Source organism: Cynoglossus semilaevis, chromosome 1 (assembly GCF_000523025.1).
Source record: "Cynoglossus semilaevis isolate Cse_v1.0 chromosome 1, Cse_v1.0, whole genome shotgun sequence".
Classification (NCBI taxonomy): domain Eukaryota; kingdom Metazoa; phylum Chordata; class Actinopteri; order Pleuronectiformes; family Cynoglossidae; genus Cynoglossus; species Cynoglossus semilaevis.
In genome coordinates, this window is record NC_024307.1 from 26,789,507 (window position 1) to 26,806,116 (window position 16,610).

The following is a 16,610-nucleotide window of genomic DNA, read 5'->3' on the forward strand; positions in this document are numbered from 1 at the left end:
TCATTAAGAAGGCCTGATGGAATAGGCTGGACATTTCAGAAGTTCGTTTCCGTTTTTCTGTCATGTGTTTGGATTGGACACCAGTTCTGTGCGGCGCTGGTAGATTCTCCACAGTTCCTAACATGTGCATGTCTCAGCCTGATTGGTCATCAGGGACCATCAGGGAGGATCTCCTCAAAACAAAAGATGAGGATTTTCCTGTCACACGCCTTTCCATCGCTTCACACACAAGAACTTAATTGGTGACAAGTGCATTCTAACCAGAGTCAAGGACATAGGGTCAAGTTTACAAGAGTTGTACCAGCGTGGAAATCATAAAACAAGTATGTTCTTGGTCACAACGACGACCTTTAATGTCGACACAACGTAACCAAAATACCTGTTGTTATAAAAATAAATAATAAACTTCTTTTGGTGCTTTGTCTGTCAGGAAGACATTTGTTCAGACATTCAACCTGTGAGGACGATCAGATCTGTGTCTCTGTGGACATTTAAAGACCATTTAAAAAAATAAAATACACATACACCCTTGTCACTACATTTATTCGATTTCCAAGAGAAGCTTTTGATCAAATAATGTTCAGATTTGTCAAACTTTTCTTTGCATTTTAGGTCAAATGACAAAGAAAGCTTAAAGCAAAACATAAAACTATACTGTAGATCTAAAGCAAGAAGTCAGGGCCGAGGGGTGCTAAAACTTAGCATAACTAGCTAAAATGTAAGACAAATGCTGGAAGTCGGTCATAACGGCATAAATGGAGAAAAAGCAACTTCAATACGGGCTGAAAATGTGGTTACCAGAAAATAAGCACATTTGTCATGCTTAAATATAAAAAAGTGTATTCTTTTTTACACAGATATATAAACAAATAATGAATGAATTTATTAATAAATTGTTTACACAGATATATAAACAAATAATGACTGAATTTATTAATAAATTGAATAATAAAGCCCTGTCCATTTTATATATTATCCATATCGAGTAATATTTCAATAACGTACACAAACAACTGTTAGCCGAGACATATTATTACAAAATTTAACGTCACGAATATATTCAAGAAGGCAAAAAGGAGTCTCTTAATAACTTTTACTAATTTTTTTCTTTGCAATATCACTTTTAAGAAATAAATACTGCAAGTCCGCAACTACCTCGCAAACTGGTAATTAAATAGGAAATAGACCTTTAACAAACATGCCGGAAGACTCCGCCTCTCAACACTTCCCCTTTTGCTACATCCAGGCTCGACTAATCAATCGAAAAAAGCGCTAGCACTTCATGGTAACTACGACCTTTTTTCGTCGGCATTCGATTACTTTTGACTGTGTATAGATTTTCTCTTTGGCCACTGCGGTGTTGTTGTGCTGCTTAAAAACACCGAATCATGTCCGTCAGACAGTCGTTAAATGTATGCCTTTAATGAAAATTAAGGCGTTCAAACGTTGAGTTCTGGTAAAGTTTACGGACCGGTGAGCTCTGTGAGCGTGTGGCCGGTGTGTGAGCGCAGCTCGGCGGACTGTTTTTGCGCTCAATTCGGGGCCTTGTTGCAAAACCAGCCGCTGTCACGGGCTCACACGACCGTCCGGTTTCCCCCCCTTCGTTTCGTTTTTAAATGTTCCAGGTTCAGCGGCTTGTGCTTCACACCAAGTGTTTTCCTGCGGGACGATGGACACTGACAAGTTTAACTATGTCTACAGCTGTGACCTGGACATTAACGTTCAACTTAAGATGTAAGTTGTCAACTTCCCCGGTAATAAAGCAGTAGTCGTTTATGGTCTATCGTCTCTTATTCAACAGACATTCGGATTACGATGATTATGATGTAAGACACCGTACCGTACTGAGTTACCACATTTATCACTGACGACACATTTTGACAGTTGTTCTGTCTCCACACATTTGCGACAAGTTGGCACAAATTCTTCAGATGTAAAATCAGTCGGTTGGTTAATAACTGGCTTTGTGACAGGTGAAAAGACTCGCAGGGTTTAAAAAGACCTGATTGGAGAGTTTGTGATTGCTCAGTTTTAAAGGTTCAGTGAAAAATATCTGTCAATTTGACTTTTTCTTTTAAATTTTGGTTCTCATCCACCTACAGAGGCAGTTTGGAAGGAAAGCGGGAGCAGAAAAGCTACAAAGCGCTGCTCGAAGACCCAATGCTGCGGTTCTCTGGACTTTACCAGGAGAACTGCTCCGACCTCTATGTCACCTGTCAGGTGTTTGCTGATGGAAAACCTCTGGCTTTGCCTGTCCGCACCTCGTACAAGGCATTCAGCACACGGTGGAAGTGAGTCTGAGGCCCGTGTCTTTGAAAAGCTGATCAGTCATTTGATGATTTTCAGAAGACGTAACTGGAAGACTGCAGCTTCCTGATGACGTTTGGTCCACACAGGTACAAAAACTACATTGTCATCAATTTGATCGTTCTTCATCTTCTCTGTCCTTTGTTCTCCTGTCATGCAGCTGGAACGAGTGGCTGCGGCTGCCAGTCAAATACCCAGATCTTCCTCAAAGTGCCCAGGTCGCTCTCACGGTGTGGGACATCTACGGACCAGGGACGGCCGTACCTGTGGGAGGCACCACCGTCTCTCTGTTTGGTAAATATGGGTGAGTTTCCTCTCGATCTTTAATCCCTAAGTTACGTGAATGCAATTTCAACCCACAGTCACTCGAGGTCATTTTTGTCTGCTCTAGAATGTTCAGACAAGGGATGCATGACCTGAAAGTGTGGCCAGGCGTGGAGGGCGATGGTGGGGACCCCACCACCACACCGGGTCGTACCAGTAGTAGCCTGACAGAGGACCAGATGGGCCGGCTCGCCAAGGTACAGCACGTGTGGAATAACAAATATGGTTTGTTTTTAAAAATGCAGTAAACATAAGGGTAAAGGCCAGGCACACTGAGCAGCAGTTTCCACCTTTATCCCTTACACACAGATATGATCAACCACACATGGACATTGTCTAAGTTCAGTACAAAGGTGTGAGCCATAACACCATCCTTCCTCAGCCTTTGTAATGTGATGCAAACCTCAGTTTTTAAACAAGTCTGTGTTTGTCAGGCACAGTTGAGTTTGTTACCACATGACAGGACACGAGGTTTGTCAGGTGGCGCAGGATCACATTAGTGAAGCATCTGTTCTGTGGCTAATGAGACAAAGACTCTGTTTCAACACTCATTTGTTCCAGGGCCCTGACCTGAAGGTACTCTGTGATGTGAGTACAAGCAGAACAGTCAGTGTTGACCATGCACAACATATATGTGTTTGTTTGCAAGGCCTTGGCTAGGGTGTGTTTGCAAGTGTCTTTGTTTTTTGTAATTTTGTAATTTCTGGACTGTATCAGTGGAGGATACACACACACACACACACACACACATACGTTGGGCTGTTTGTTTCGAATGATTATGTATGTAAGTAAAGAAACTTTGAAACACAATTCTGAGTCCCTTCATCGTAGACCTACACACTGACATCAGTGTAGTCCAGCACAGCACAGGACTGGACTGTAAAGTCCAACTGCTGCTGAAGGGACTCCTTCAAGTCTACTGAGAAGAAGCTGGAGAAGAAACACAGACTGAAGAAGATCATCTGGACCTGGATCTGAGGAAAATCTTTGACGGCTGCCGGCCGTATGTGGAAACAGGAGGGACAGACATCAAACCCAAAGACATTGTCTCACAATGAAACATTGAAGTATAAGGCAGGAACCGAGTACTTCCCAGAACCCTGAAGTACAGGAAATACTCTTCCTATGAGAATCACAATGAAGTGTAGTTGTTTGTCAGTTGTTTGAAGAGTCTGATTCTAACCTGACCACATGTAGGCGCTCTGCTCATGGCCAAGTGTGCGCTTACATTTCACTGACACTGACTTGAGGAGTGGTCTGGCTGCTGTCTCACCAGTTTGTGCATGTTTTTAGTGAAGCTGTTTGCACACCAGCACCCCCTGCTGTGGGCAGTTCATGTTTGGTTGTACATTCATGTCTTCTGCTGTCACCAATATGTCTTCTTCTTCCTCCTTTTTTCCGCTCTGGCGTTGGTCCAGCTGACGAAGGCCCATCGGCAGGGACACATGGTGAAGGTGGACTGGCTGGACCGGCTGACCTTCAGAGAGATCGAAATGATCAACGAGGTGGGATTGTTTAAGTCTGCCTGTTTTTTTTTTTATAAACACTAAAACATACAATTGTTTTCCATATTTTAAGCAACTCTTTTCACCCCTTACTTTATTTATTAAATAGTTACATTGAAGTTGTTACGGTTCATGTGGTAGGTGCAGCTGTTAGCAGAGAGTCCTGTGTTTGTTAGTGTTTTGGTGACGACTGTGTATTTCTGACATCATCTTTGGTTTCTCTCTAACCCTGATCCCGACTCTGCAGAGTGAGAAACGTAGCTCTAACTTCATGTACCTCATGGTGGAGTTCCCACGTGTCAAAACCAACGACAGAGATTACAGCATCGTTTACTATGAAAAGGTTTTGACATCACAGACACACGGTAACATCTGCTAGAAGAAAGCCCTCACTAAAACACTGACCAGTCTGATTCTGTCACCACTGCTCAGGACGGAGATGACGCCTCACCAGTTCTGACCAGCTGTGAGATCGTCAAAGTTCCTGACCCTCAGATGGGAATGGTGAGATGAAAGTCAAATATTAATTTGAATGTTAATGTAGCTAAAGAAGCTAAACATAGATTTAGTTTACGTTACTATCTTTTTTTGTTCAACTTTGGTTTGACAGGAGAACCTGGTTGAAAGCAAGCACCACAAACTGGCCCGTAGTCTCCGCAGTGGACCATCAGATCATGACCTGAAGCCCAACGCTGCCACCCGTGACCAGCTCAATGTAACACGCATCATTTTTATATGAAAAAAAAAAATTATTTGGATGGAAAAAATGATTAACCTAGACTGCTGGACTCTCTTGTGTTTCTGTGACCCGACAGATCATCGTCAGTTACCCTCCAACCAAACAGCTGAGCTCCGAGGAGCAGGACCTGGTGTGGAAGTTCAGATACTACCTCACCACACAGGAGAAGGTCAGCAGGTTCTCTTTCAAACCCTCTAGGTCTACAAAAACCTTTGTGTTCTCCAACATCACACGGAGATCTTCTTCCTTGCCACCAGGCTTTAACAAAGTTCCTCAAGTGTGTGAACTGGGATCTGCCCCAGGAGGCCAAACAGGCGCTGGAGCTGCTGGGGAAGTGGAGGCCTATGGATGTAGAGGACTCCCTGGAGTTGCTGTCGTCCCAGTTCACCAACCCTACAGTCAGACGATACGCTGTTGCGCGGCTGCAGCAAGCGGACGATGAGGTAGAAAGGTTCGAGTCGGACACCGCAGCCCTGAAGTTTCTAAACATGAAGTAAATGTTCTGCCTGTTCTTCTCCAGGACCTGCTGATGTATCTTCTCCAGCTGGTTCAGGCTCTCAAATATGAAAACTTCAGCGAGATCCAAGGAGGCCTGGAGCCAGGGAGCAAGAGACACAGCCAGGGACTTTCAGATGACTCGGCACTGGACAGGTCAGTCCTTGGACGAGGAACTGTTTCGGCTTCTCTACTCTGTGGATCATTAGTTCGTCAACAGATCGCTCCTGCCTCCACTTCTGCCTGGATCTAAATTTATCCCGGTCCTTTGCTTCTTGATTATTTTCCTTTCAGAACCAGTTGTGAAGTCATTGTGTTTAGTGATTTTTGGCTGAAGTTCTGGGCTGTCAGCTGTGGGCAGAGAACTGATGTCTGTTTATTTAAAATCCACACGGTGTCTCATCAGATTTCTGCAGGTCTTAATTCTGTGTCTTCATCCTCATCTTCATCTTCTGTCTTGTTTGCACAGCTCCCAGATTCTTTCCACCACATCTGTTTCCTCCACTGCACCGCAGAAAGGAAAGGACGGAGCTGACAGCGAGAGTCTGGAGGTAAAACAGCACACTTCTTCACAGCAGGTGGACAATCTCCACTCTCTGTTTGTTTTTAAATACTCCGTCATGACCCCAGTGTGTGAAAAAACTCTTCATAGCAGGACCTGTGCACGTTCCTCATCTCCAGAGCTTGTAAGAACTCCACCCTCGCCAACTACCTGTACTGGTGAGTCCAGAACCTGACGTTTCTGACCCCGGTGGTGAAGTCCAGGAACTGAACTGTGTTTGTGCTTCACAGGTATGTCATCGTGGAGTGTGAGGATCAGGACACGCAGCAGCGCGACCCCAAAACCCACGAGATGTATCTGAACGTGATGAGGAGGTTCAGTCAGGCTCTACTGAAGGTCAGCAGATCCAGTCTGCAGTGTCCGTGTTACTGGGTTGTCTGGAACACAGCGTTCCTCAGTCCAGACGTGATGTGTATGAACAAATGATCATGTCATTATCATTGTCATATAACCCTTCATGACATCCTGTCTGGATTACATTTAATTTCCCGTTACAGAAAAAAGGGCCGTTGGACGAGGTCTCTGATGAAAATTACAGTTCAATGACATCACCACTGGTTTATCACATGCCACGTTGGGAACAACAAGTCCTACAAACTGATGAAGGAACTGTTTGACCTGAACTCTAATTTCTTTCAGGGAGATAAGAGTGTGAGAGTGATGCGCTCGCTGTTGGCCGCCCAGCAGACGTTCGTAGACAAACTGGTGCAGCTGATGAAGGCTGTGCAGAGAGAGAGTGGGAATCGCAAAAAGAAGGTAATAGTAGAGAGAAAAAAAAGTCAACATCTGCCCCGTGGATCACAGAGTTTGGACGGGTATTAAACCATTTTTTTGCACTTTTCTCTCTGTGTCTGCGAGCAGGCAGAGCGTTTGCAGGCTCTGCTGGCCGACAACGAGAAGGTGAACCTTTCAGAGATCGAACCGATTCCTCTTCCTCTGGAACCTCAGATCAGGATCAGAGGCATCGTCCCTGAAACAGCAACACTCTTCAAGGTACAAAAAAAGAGTTCTGGTCAGAGCTGCGTTCTCTGATCCACTCTACAGCCCAGAGTTTGTACATCAGCTTGCTGGTTAGCTCCACCCACATTCTTACGAATTCTTCACCACTAGTAAGTTCTTCTTGGACAAAATATTTTATTGGGGAGCCCTCTAGTGGTTAGCCGTGGTACTTATGGCATTTAGCATCTATTACGCCACCTTAAGGTCACATAGCTTTAGTATGGCTTAAATATGCCATACTAAAGCTACATCATCTATGTGACTGAGTAGTTACAGAGATCCCTATCTGCTAGTTGTGGTACTGCACTTAAAAATCCAGTGATGGTTTGTTTACAACGAATGTGACTTCAAATGTTGGCTCCAGGCCAATGATCATTTGTGTGTGATTTTGTGTGTGTGTGTGTGTGTCAGAGTGCACTGATGCCAGCCAAGCTCATCTTTAAGACTGATGACGGAGCCATGTATCCAGTCATTTTCAAACATGGAGATGACCTGAGGCAGGACCAGCTCATCCTGCAGATCATCTCACTCATGGACAAAGTAAGAACTGACTGTTGTTACTGATCTGCTCAGTTGTTGTTGTTTAGACTGTTTTTTTTCCAGTCTAATTCCTGACCTTTGTTTAAGAAAATATAAAGATTAATGTCATAAATTTGACCCCAAATCATTTAGATTTTATTATATTGCGTCTCATTTTGTTTTACTAAAATAGAAAGAAAGGTGAGACTATAGTTGTGACCCAGCTTCCCAAACCTTTGTGTATTTATTTTTTATGTTTTACTAACTCACTTGTTTAAAGTGAAAAGTTTGATTTTTTTGTTTTTTGTTTTAGCTTCTGAGAAAAGAAAATCTTGACCTGAAGTTGACTCCATACAAGGTTTTGGCGACGAGCACTAAGCACGGTGAGACACCACATCACTCTCCATCGAAATGTCCAAATCTAGAAGATAAGATATTTTTTTTAATCTGTTAGTTAACCTCACCTTGGTGGTTAGCAGGGATATAAAGTCTAACTAAAGTTGAACTAAAACTAAAAGTAATACAAGTCATTTTCCAGGTTTCATGCAGTTTGTTCAGTCTGTTCCCGTTGCCGAAGTCCTGGCAACTGAAGTCAACATCCAGGTGAGCAGATGAAATAATGTCCATGAAAACACAAAGCTAGTTCTGTGTCAAATCTAGAACAAATACATCTCAAATTCAACAAAATACCTAGGTTAGTCAGCAAAAAGGTTAGCTTCTGTAGCTAACAATACAACAACTTAGAATCCATATTGAACTATTTTTTGGTCTGTTTTTAATTCACGGACAGAGTTTCTTCAGGAAACACGCTCCCAGTGAGAAGGGTCCGTACGGCATCAGCTCCGAGGTGATGGACACCTACGTCAAGAGCTGTGGTGAGGACTCACAGCTGGACTCAGAGACATACAGAGGAGACACTGTTTGTCTGATGTGGTGTTGTCTCTCATTCTGTCCCTGCAGCTGGTTACTGTGTCATCACCTACATCCTGGGCGTAGGAGACAGACATCTGGACAATCTGCTGCTGACAAAGACAGGTGAGTCACAGACACAGGCTGAGGCCAGAGTCACACCAGAACATCACTGAAGACTGAAGTTCCTGCGTCTCATCACAGGGAAGCTCTTCCACATCGACTTCGGCTACATCTTGGGTCGAGACCCCAAACCACTGCCTCCACCTATGAAGCTGAGTAAGGAGATGGTGGAGGGGATGGGAGGCATGCAGAGCGAGCAGTACCAGGAGTTCAGGAAGCAGTGCTACACCGCCTTCCTACACCTGCGCAGGTGCAACTGCACTCATTTTGATCAGAAATTCTAATGGCTTCTAGTGTTTTTTTGAACTGACCATAAATTAGTGGCTGAATGGGTGGTTAACTTCTTTGTCTTCTTTGTTCAGATACTCCAACTTGATCTTGAATCTGTTCTCTCTCATGGTGGACGCCAACATCCCTGACATTGCCCTGGAGCCTGACAAGACTGTTAAAAAGGTGACTATGTTACAGATCTGAAATGAGAAAAGGATCTGGAGCTAAAATTACAACCTTGAATTTCACTGTTGCTCGGGTCAACAGTTAAACAGTGATTGACATTGGTGTTGTCTGTAACGTTGGTGCCTTCAGGTGCAGGATAAGTTTCGATTGGACCTGTCAGATGAGGAGGCTGTTCATTACATGCAGGGTCTGATAGACGAGAGCGTGGGAGCGCTGTTTGCTGCGGTGGTCGAGCAGATACACAAGTTTGCACAGGTATCAACACACGCATACACACAGTATACAATATTTTTTCCCCAAAATGGCATTATTACAAAACCTGTTAATAGCCAGACAGTCAAAACTATGTTTTTTTTTAAGCTAAGAAAAGACTATCTGGCAGAACAAAAGTGTTTTTTTTTTTGTTTTTTTTAGAAGTTAACAAATGTTTGGTATAGTAACGATGTGTAAAGGCCACACAACAGCTAAATAATAACAATGTCATCGGGACGAGCTTTTCTCATCATTGTGGAAACGAGTTGAAACCAGATACAGTTTTAATCCGGTACATTATACAGTAGACTGAACCTGTACTCACCCACATGAGATGTCATACGATCAAAGTAGTGATAATGACGCCTCTACTGTTCTAGAAAAAAGTCAGCCCAGAGTATCTTCATCCACAGCTGAATCCGGCACTTTGAGTTGATGCCAACAGACTGTACTAGAATGAACATTAGGTGAAAGTACAACAACAGCATCACAGCTTTTCCTCAAAATAGGGCCAAAGGCTAGCTGTATAATTAGCATTGTAGCTGAAAGACAGCTGTAAAAGCAAAATGGATTAGGATCATTGCTGAATGTTTACTCACACAGTCAAATCATAGAATTGCTATAAATACTTAAAATTACACAGTAGAAGTGGCCGTGAAGGTTAATCTAAACTGCAATATGAAACTCTGCTTCCTGTTTGGTTCCAGTACTGGCGTAGATGAGAAGACTCTGGTCGACCAGGACACAGGGGCTCCTGAAGGTTGGTGGCAGCAACAGAGAGCTGACCCCACAGCTCAGACCTGACCCCACGCAATGAGCGAGTGACTGAAGTGAAGAAACTCAACAACACTGTTAAAGAGGCCAATAATGCACTGCCAACTTTGACTGCAGGGTGGCGATAGCAGGGACGAGCTGAGCCCTGTCTGCTGATGTATATATGATGTATATTAACTATTGAATGGATGGAAGCCTACGGCCAAATAAAGGAGTGATGATACCACACAACTGCTGCTGCTCTGTGCTCTTTGCTGTCCAGAGAACATGCTGCCATACACTGTTTATATCCTTTAGTAATTGACCAGTGCTAAACATCTGGGAATGGTCACACAGGGTGACCCTGGGGGGTACAAATGAAGCCGAAAAGCCCCCCTTTACCCCCCAACCAGGGGTTAGATGAGTCAGAGTGAATGACTAAGCATTTCCTGCCAGGCACAGAGCAGGCAGATATCTTACTAATGAACAGTTGATTCTATCTGACACTTGTACAGCAGTGGTCAACATCTGAGGGTCAGGAACTGGAGAGAGAAGTTGGTTCAAACAGATCCAGACTGGAGAACAGTTTAAACTAAACCAGTCAGAAATCTGTCCAAAGACTCTGCTGTTCAGACTGGTCTCTGTGTCTCCAACAGCTCTGACCAGTTTCATCATCATATCTTTGTCAAGTGTTGAGCTGTGTGACCTTTGTGACCTTTGACTTGGTCAGAGTTTTAATGAAGCATTTTCAAATCAGAGCAAACCTCACATTTTTGACCAAACTTGAATGGAAACCTGTTCAGATGATTGAAGCTCATCAACTGGTTCTGATCTAGAATTCTCTGATAGAGACACCACTGAAGAAGAGAGCAGACAGAGATTTGGGATTTTATACATACAATATATATGTACAAAGACCTTTCTTATCTCTCTGAAAACGTCCAGCAGTCAGTAGAATAACACAGCAACACTGTTGTCCAATAAGAATCTTGGTTTTTCTGCCTCCTGTGTCTGGATGCTGAGGCAGCAGCAGCTGGATTCCTCTAGTCAGGTGTTCCTCAACTCCAGTTTTAGATTCATACATTCATCATCATCCCACAGTGTTTATTCATAGAAGCCATGGCAGTGACCCCCCCCACCTCCACCCCCCATCTCCTCCCAGGTCTCAGTGGACTCTGGAAACAAACAATGCTGGACAGCCAAACCGCATCAACCTCTGCTGCAATGGAGCAGAAATCTGCCAACGCCAGCAAATCAGGAGGCAGGAACGGGAAGATGTCAGGATGTTACGTACTGGTTTTCACGAATGAGGTATCTGTGACGAGCAGGTGCACCAGTGAGGGGCAACTGAGAGGAGTCACATGACACAAGAATCCAACCCTATATCACTTTGGCTGAGGCACAACGTGGCACGAAGATTCAACTGGACGTGTGGGAGAAGGTTCTGAAGTTTTCTTGGTTCCTGTTTATTGACTCCATGGTTTGGAGCAGCTTCTTGAAAGGCAGCGAACCCCAGCAGGAAAGGCAGAGGGCAGAACCAGAACCAGATTTAGATCTGTCACAGAATCCATCAACGTGCACATGCAGAGAAGAACAGCTTCTTCTGGACTCCTCACATAAACTATTTCTGCTCCACTGGTAAAAATCACTCATCAGTCCATTCTCTGACATTATTCATGCAGCACTATGACTCACTTTGGACTCGGTCACAACCTGAAAATGTGCTTGTACGTTCACATTTTGCACAAACAGCTCATGAAACATTAGTTTTTGCTCCTTAATCTTTCTGTTCACGACAATAACCCGAGTTTGGAAACTGGAGAACCTGTAGAACTGTGGACAGACAGACCAGGGATCTAACCAGCGACCCAGTGACATGGGTCACAGTCTGTGACACTGATGCCATTGACCTGGTCATCAAACAAATGCTCCTGGTCATGGTGTACGCAGCATGCTCCGCCATGTTAGATGAAGACTACCATATTGACGTATGTCCCAGAGTCCAGCCCAGGTGGACGTATGTATGTGAGCAGTCTGTAGACTGACAGACGTGACCCTGACAACGTTTGACTTCTCTGCTCTGCAGCTCAAATCAAACCTGTTCAAAGCGTCAATATAATTCCATCAATAATGTTGCACACTTTGTCATTTAAGTTCACAAAGCAACAACAACAGAAACAGTTCAGTTGGTCAGTAAAACAGTGTTACCTTGTTACCTATTCTGTTTTATTAAAATAACATCATCACCAAGTTTGATAAAAATAAATAAGTAAAGAAAAAACCTTTTTAAAAGCCTTGTAACACACACAGCATCAAACTTCTCTCTTTCCCCTTCTTTTCTCTGATATGATTGGTTGACTGCCACTTTTGTTCAATTCTCCAAAACATTCCCTTTAACAGAAATAAATTTGTTTTTCACGTTTTCCTTTTTTACCTTTCATTAGGCTCCCACTAATGTAGATGTACCAATCTTTCTTCACACGATGGATTTTCTCGTGTTTCCTCAGGGTAACCATTTGCTGAAATGTTTAAGTACAATCTGAATGACAAAAATTCACACTGGCAAGAGTTTCTTTCCGAGGTGAACTATTTTGTGCAGAATTATAGTCAGTAACTGTAATTCAACTCTACTTCAACTCAAAACACTTTTATGTTATAGGCCTGCATGAATTTTACGCCTTAAGTGAACCTTTTTGGTTCGTCATGGCATCCATTCCATCTTATACTCAACCCATTTGCTGACATCATTTGCAGTGGTCATCTGTTCTCCACCTTGATGTTTTGTTCCTGTACTAATTTCTTGATTTGACAATTTCCTTCAAACTCAGACTGAACTCTTGTGGAAACCGTTAAGACTCAGAGCAATTGTGTGGTTTCTTGCCTGCAATAATTTTGCCGCAATCCACCTAACCAAGTTTTGCAGAAATCCTTAATCGCACATAAACACCAAGTGACGGGTTAGTCACCTGTGTGCATTTTTTCATGTTTCCTTAGATTGCCAACATACCGAAAATATTTGCCACACTTGGAGCATACATAGGGTTTCTTGCCAATGTGAATTTTCTCATGCCTCCTAGCACTGTTGCAGTGTCTAAATCTTTTACCACACTCAGCACAAACAAAAGGTTTCTCACCTGTGTGAATTCTCTCATGATTCTTCAGATCATCTATTCGCTGAAATCTTTTGCCACACTCAGAACAATTAAATGGTTTTTCTTCTGAATGAATTTTCTCGTGTCTCCTCAAAGTTCTGTTTTCCTGAAATCTTCTACCACACTCAAAACAACTATAGGGTTTCTCCTTGGTATAATTTTCTTCATGTTTTCTCAAATTCGATTTGAGCCTGAATGTGCCACCACACTGAGAACTATATATTTTCTCTTTTGTATGAATTGTCTCATGAGTCTTCAGGTGAGATTTGAGCCGAAACATCCTCCCACATTCAGAGCAACTGAATGGTTTCTCTCCTGTATGAACTGTCCCATGCGTCCTCAGACTTCCCATACAGATAAATTTTTTTCCACACTTGGAACAACTAAATGGTTTCTCTCCTGTATGTATTTTCTCATGTTTACTCAGATGAGATTTGTACCCAAACCTTTTACCACACAGAGAACAACAAAATGGTTTCCCTCCTGTGTGAAATTGTTCATGTGTCTTCAGATGAGATTTGAGCCTAAATGTTTTGCTACACTGGGAACAACTAAATGGTTTTTCTCCAGTATGAATAGTCAAATGTGCCTTTAAATTGAAGCTCTGCCTAAATCTTTTACCACAATGGGAACAACTAAATGGTTTCTCTCCTGTGTGAATAGTCATATGTGCTTTTAGATTAAAGCTTTGCCTGAATCTTTGTCCACACTGAGAACAACCATATGGTTTTGAGGATTGCGGTTCTTCTTCATCTCCATTGATCTTCACAGTCTCAACAGCGCCATCAGTCCCATCCTGTGGGATGTGCAGTTCCTCCCTTTCTTCTTTAACCTGAAACCACTCTGTCTTCTTCTGATCCGCAATGGTCTTCCAGTTCTGGTGCTCAGGGGAAACTTCTTGTTTAATCAGCAACAGCAGCCCATCATCTACAGGACAATGGAGGAGACTTTAAAGCAGAGCTTTAGCACGTGTACGAGGCGTTGCATAAAACCACTGCACATGGGGAGAAAACTCAAGCCCACACTGTTTTGATCTCGCACAAGGCTTAATTTGATCAAACATACAGGTGCAGCCTGACTTCATGGAAGTATTAACTTTTGCTCACTTTCAGAAGTGAGCTGTCCAACAGAGGGACATGAAATACATTGTTGGTTAGACAGTGACAGATGACCACACCAGTCTGTGCCAATCTGTTGGCATCAAAGGCGACTAATGTTTGTCTGGATATCTTTATTTTAATGTCCAGAGTTGATTCTGGTTGATGCTTCCCTCACCAGTTTTACCTCTCACACTAAAATCTAAAAAAAGCTTTTCATTTTTTAGTCAATAAAGTTGTCTATTCCTTACTGTTTTCAGCCACACAGGAGTCATCTTTAGAAGTTTGTCTTAAATCTCCATCTTGATTCAAGTTCCTGGATGATTCTGGTGCCCAGAGGTCTTCTTGGTTCTTCCCTGGGGGGCTCTGATGAAGGAGCTGTATTGAATTATGTCTGTCTTTCTCTTCTTCAGTCGTTATGTTTGGGACAGTGGTACCAGCCTCCTTCTCTTTGATGTATAGTTCACTTTTTCCCTGCTTAGTGTGAGGGCATTCTTCTTTATCAATGAACTGCTGGTCAGCTGCAGCAGAAAGGAAAAAAACTTTTTTTAAAACTGTCATAAACAAGCTGCACTGGTGAAAAGCAGAACTGTTTGTATGACTACAGCTGGAAGTCAGTTGATTAACTAAAGATGGTTAACAACTGATCAACAACGCACAGATCTGACAGGATTTACACAAAAACCAGGAAAAACAGTCACATGGTCTTATTGACTGGTGGATGGAGCTCTTTCACCCAGCCACAGAGCCACAGAGCCAAACTGGTAACAAGTTAGTCTGCTAATTGAAGATCTATCTAAATGTGTGTCATTATTAGATCAGTGTTACCTCTTACATCACTGAAGTTTATTTTAGGTCTTTCACTCTTCAAATGTGTTGTGTCAACCATCCAATCGTCACTGTCCTCAGTCCCACAGGAGTTGTCGTCGTCGTCGTCATCTCCACTCCACTCCATCTTAACGACCTCTTCTTTCTCTACTGCAGAGGAAGAAACTTAGGAACTACAAACTCATATTTTCACATTTTCTTTTAAAAAATGCACCAGTCACTAAAATCATCATTTGGTATATACTTTAACACTTTGCAAAAGACAAACAGAGGGAAATCTGATTATTTATGTTTGTTGTTAACAAAACTTGGCCTACAAAAGTTTTACAAAAGTCAGAATTAAAATAAAAAAAGGTCCAGCTCAGTCAACCCTAAAAAGGTTGACTGAGCTGGAGTTTTCAACATGATATACTAGCCCTATTCCAATATTGTATCACACCTGCACTCATTTCCGTTTCCTATTTTACGTGACCTTGTGTATTTGCATACGTTCAAAAGTAAATCAATTCGTCTTCAAATATGCAAAAAGAAACACGCAAGCTTTTATTTTGACAACATACCAAGATGGCGGCCGTGGTGAAGATCCACATTCAGTTCAGCGGCTCGATCGAAATGTCCGTGAACGCACCAGGTGGTCGATTTATTTTGGACTGAAGGGCGGCCATGTTTGATTTGTTATTCCGCAGTAACATTACATCTGCTGTACCGCCGGCAGTAAGTTACACATAGGTGTGGTACACAATAAAACTTATCATGAAGTACACCAACGCGTCACCTGTACTCCGACAAAGAGCGCGTTTATGACACATTTCAGCATAGTTACCGTACTACAGTGTCGTCTGGTCTTTCATTGTCAGCGTCACCACGTCAGGGAGACGAGAGATGTGACGTTCAGGAACGAACCTAATCTATTGATCAGCTCTGTGATAAAATAAAGGATAAGCACAAGACTCGGTCTTATAAGTAAAAACCGAATTCATTCATTGTCACCCTCAAATACACCCACTCATTCAAGTACACCTCTTCGCAGAAACCCCGGCCATGCCTCACACTATCAAAATAAAAGCACCGGATTTACAATATTTCACTAAAATGTTTTTATACTGTTATTTTCTCTCATGTTGTACAAACCTCTTTAGTTAATTTGTTTAAAGCGCAAAAAATATTTTATTTTTCTCATGTGCAATATTCATCGTTCTTTTAGCAACGTTTTATTTCCTCGTGTACAACATGGCCTTATAACAGTAACGTCCCTCTGGGTCGATCTCTGCACTTCTACCAAAAGGCCTTTTGTTTTTGCTGCTCAAAACTACACTTTTTACTCTGTCGTTAGCTGGGTGATGGACTTTTGACCATTGCCCACTAGGTGGAGATGTTGCTAAAAGATGAAAATCTCCCGTCAACGTATTTTATATTTAATCCAGCAATGACTGAGTGACTGATTAACTTAAAACAGTTAGGACATTCAAACCCACAAGATGACAGAACAGTTGTGAACTCAAATCACCAAGACCTCAAACATCGGCTCTAACCACGCGTTCACTCAGCTTTTCCAGCAGTGAACAGACGAAGAGAAATGAAACATCCAAA

General features: G+C 42.7%; 2 protein-coding genes across 4 annotated transcripts; one reads left to right on the plus strand and one right to left on the minus strand.

Moving 5' to 3' along the window:
• The first annotated feature begins 1,310 nt into the window (after positions 1-1,310).
• pik3c3 (phosphatidylinositol 3-kinase, catalytic subunit type 3) lies at positions 1,311-10,192 on the plus strand. Of its 3 annotated transcripts, none has more exons than XM_025058678.1 (26): positions 1,311-1,734; positions 2,103-2,291; positions 2,468-2,611; positions 2,699-2,828; positions 3,193-3,219; positions 4,050-4,136; positions 4,384-4,479; positions 4,569-4,640; positions 4,747-4,851; positions 4,952-5,044; positions 5,133-5,318; positions 5,396-5,526; positions 5,840-5,921; positions 6,026-6,090; positions 6,163-6,268; positions 6,572-6,688; positions 6,794-6,925; positions 7,343-7,471; positions 7,764-7,833; positions 7,989-8,053; positions 8,241-8,325; positions 8,411-8,485; positions 8,564-8,732; positions 8,845-8,935; positions 9,068-9,193; positions 9,898-10,192. In XM_025058678.1, exons 1-26 carry the CDS (start codon positions 1,670-1,672, stop codon positions 9,910-9,912), a joined length of 2,652 nt encoding a protein of 883 aa, XP_024914446.1. In that variant the 5' UTR covers positions 1,311-1,669; the 3' UTR covers positions 9,913-10,192. The 3 variants fall into 3 exon arrangements, with proteins under 3 accessions (XP_024914446.1, XP_024914443.1, XP_008321701.1); XM_025058675.1 differs by having other exon boundaries at positions 1,312-1,734; positions 6,023-6,090; XM_008323479.3 differs by lacking the exon at positions 3,193-3,219 and having other exon boundaries at positions 1,313-1,734; positions 6,023-6,090.
• A 116-nt stretch (positions 10,193-10,308) lies between these two features.
• LOC103388470 (zinc finger protein OZF-like) lies at positions 10,309-16,480 on the minus strand. Its single transcript, XM_008323467.3, has 4 exons — positions 15,581-16,480; positions 15,021-15,170; positions 14,444-14,713; positions 10,309-14,022 (listed from the first exon to the last, which is right to left on the minus strand). The coding sequence occupies exons 2-4, from the start codon at positions 15,145-15,147 to the stop codon at positions 12,902-12,904; spliced, it is 1,518 nt and encodes a 505-aa protein (XP_008321689.1). The 5' UTR covers positions 15,148-15,170; positions 15,581-16,480; the 3' UTR covers positions 10,309-12,901.
• Between the last annotated feature and the right edge of the window lie 130 nt (positions 16,481-16,610).

Bases quoted from the DNA above. Each gene is read 5' to 3' on its own strand.
- pik3c3 (XM_025058675.1), top strand. From the start codon at position 1,670: ATGGACACTGACAAGTTTAACTATGTCTACAGCTGTGACCTGGACATT. The intron at 6,689-6,793 runs GTAATAGTAGAG...GTCTGCGAGCAG, and splicing joins GTGGGAATCGCAAAAAGAAG to GCAGAGCGTTTGCAGGCTCT. The intron at 8,733-8,844 runs GTGCAACTGCAC...TTCTTTGTTCAG, and splicing joins GCCTTCCTACACCTGCGCAG to ATACTCCAACTTGATCTTGA.
- LOC103388470 (XM_008323467.3), bottom strand. From the start codon at position 15,147: ATGGAGTGGAGTGGAGATGACGACGACGACGACAACTCCTGTGGGACT. The intron at 14,714-15,020 runs GTAACACTGATC...TTTCTGCTGCAG, and splicing joins AAACTTCAGTGATGTAAGAG to CTGACCAGCAGTTCATTGAT. The intron at 14,023-14,443 runs GTAAGGAATAGA...ATTGTCCTGTAG, and splicing joins CTCCTGTGTGGCTGAAAACA to ATGATGGGCTGCTGTTGCTG.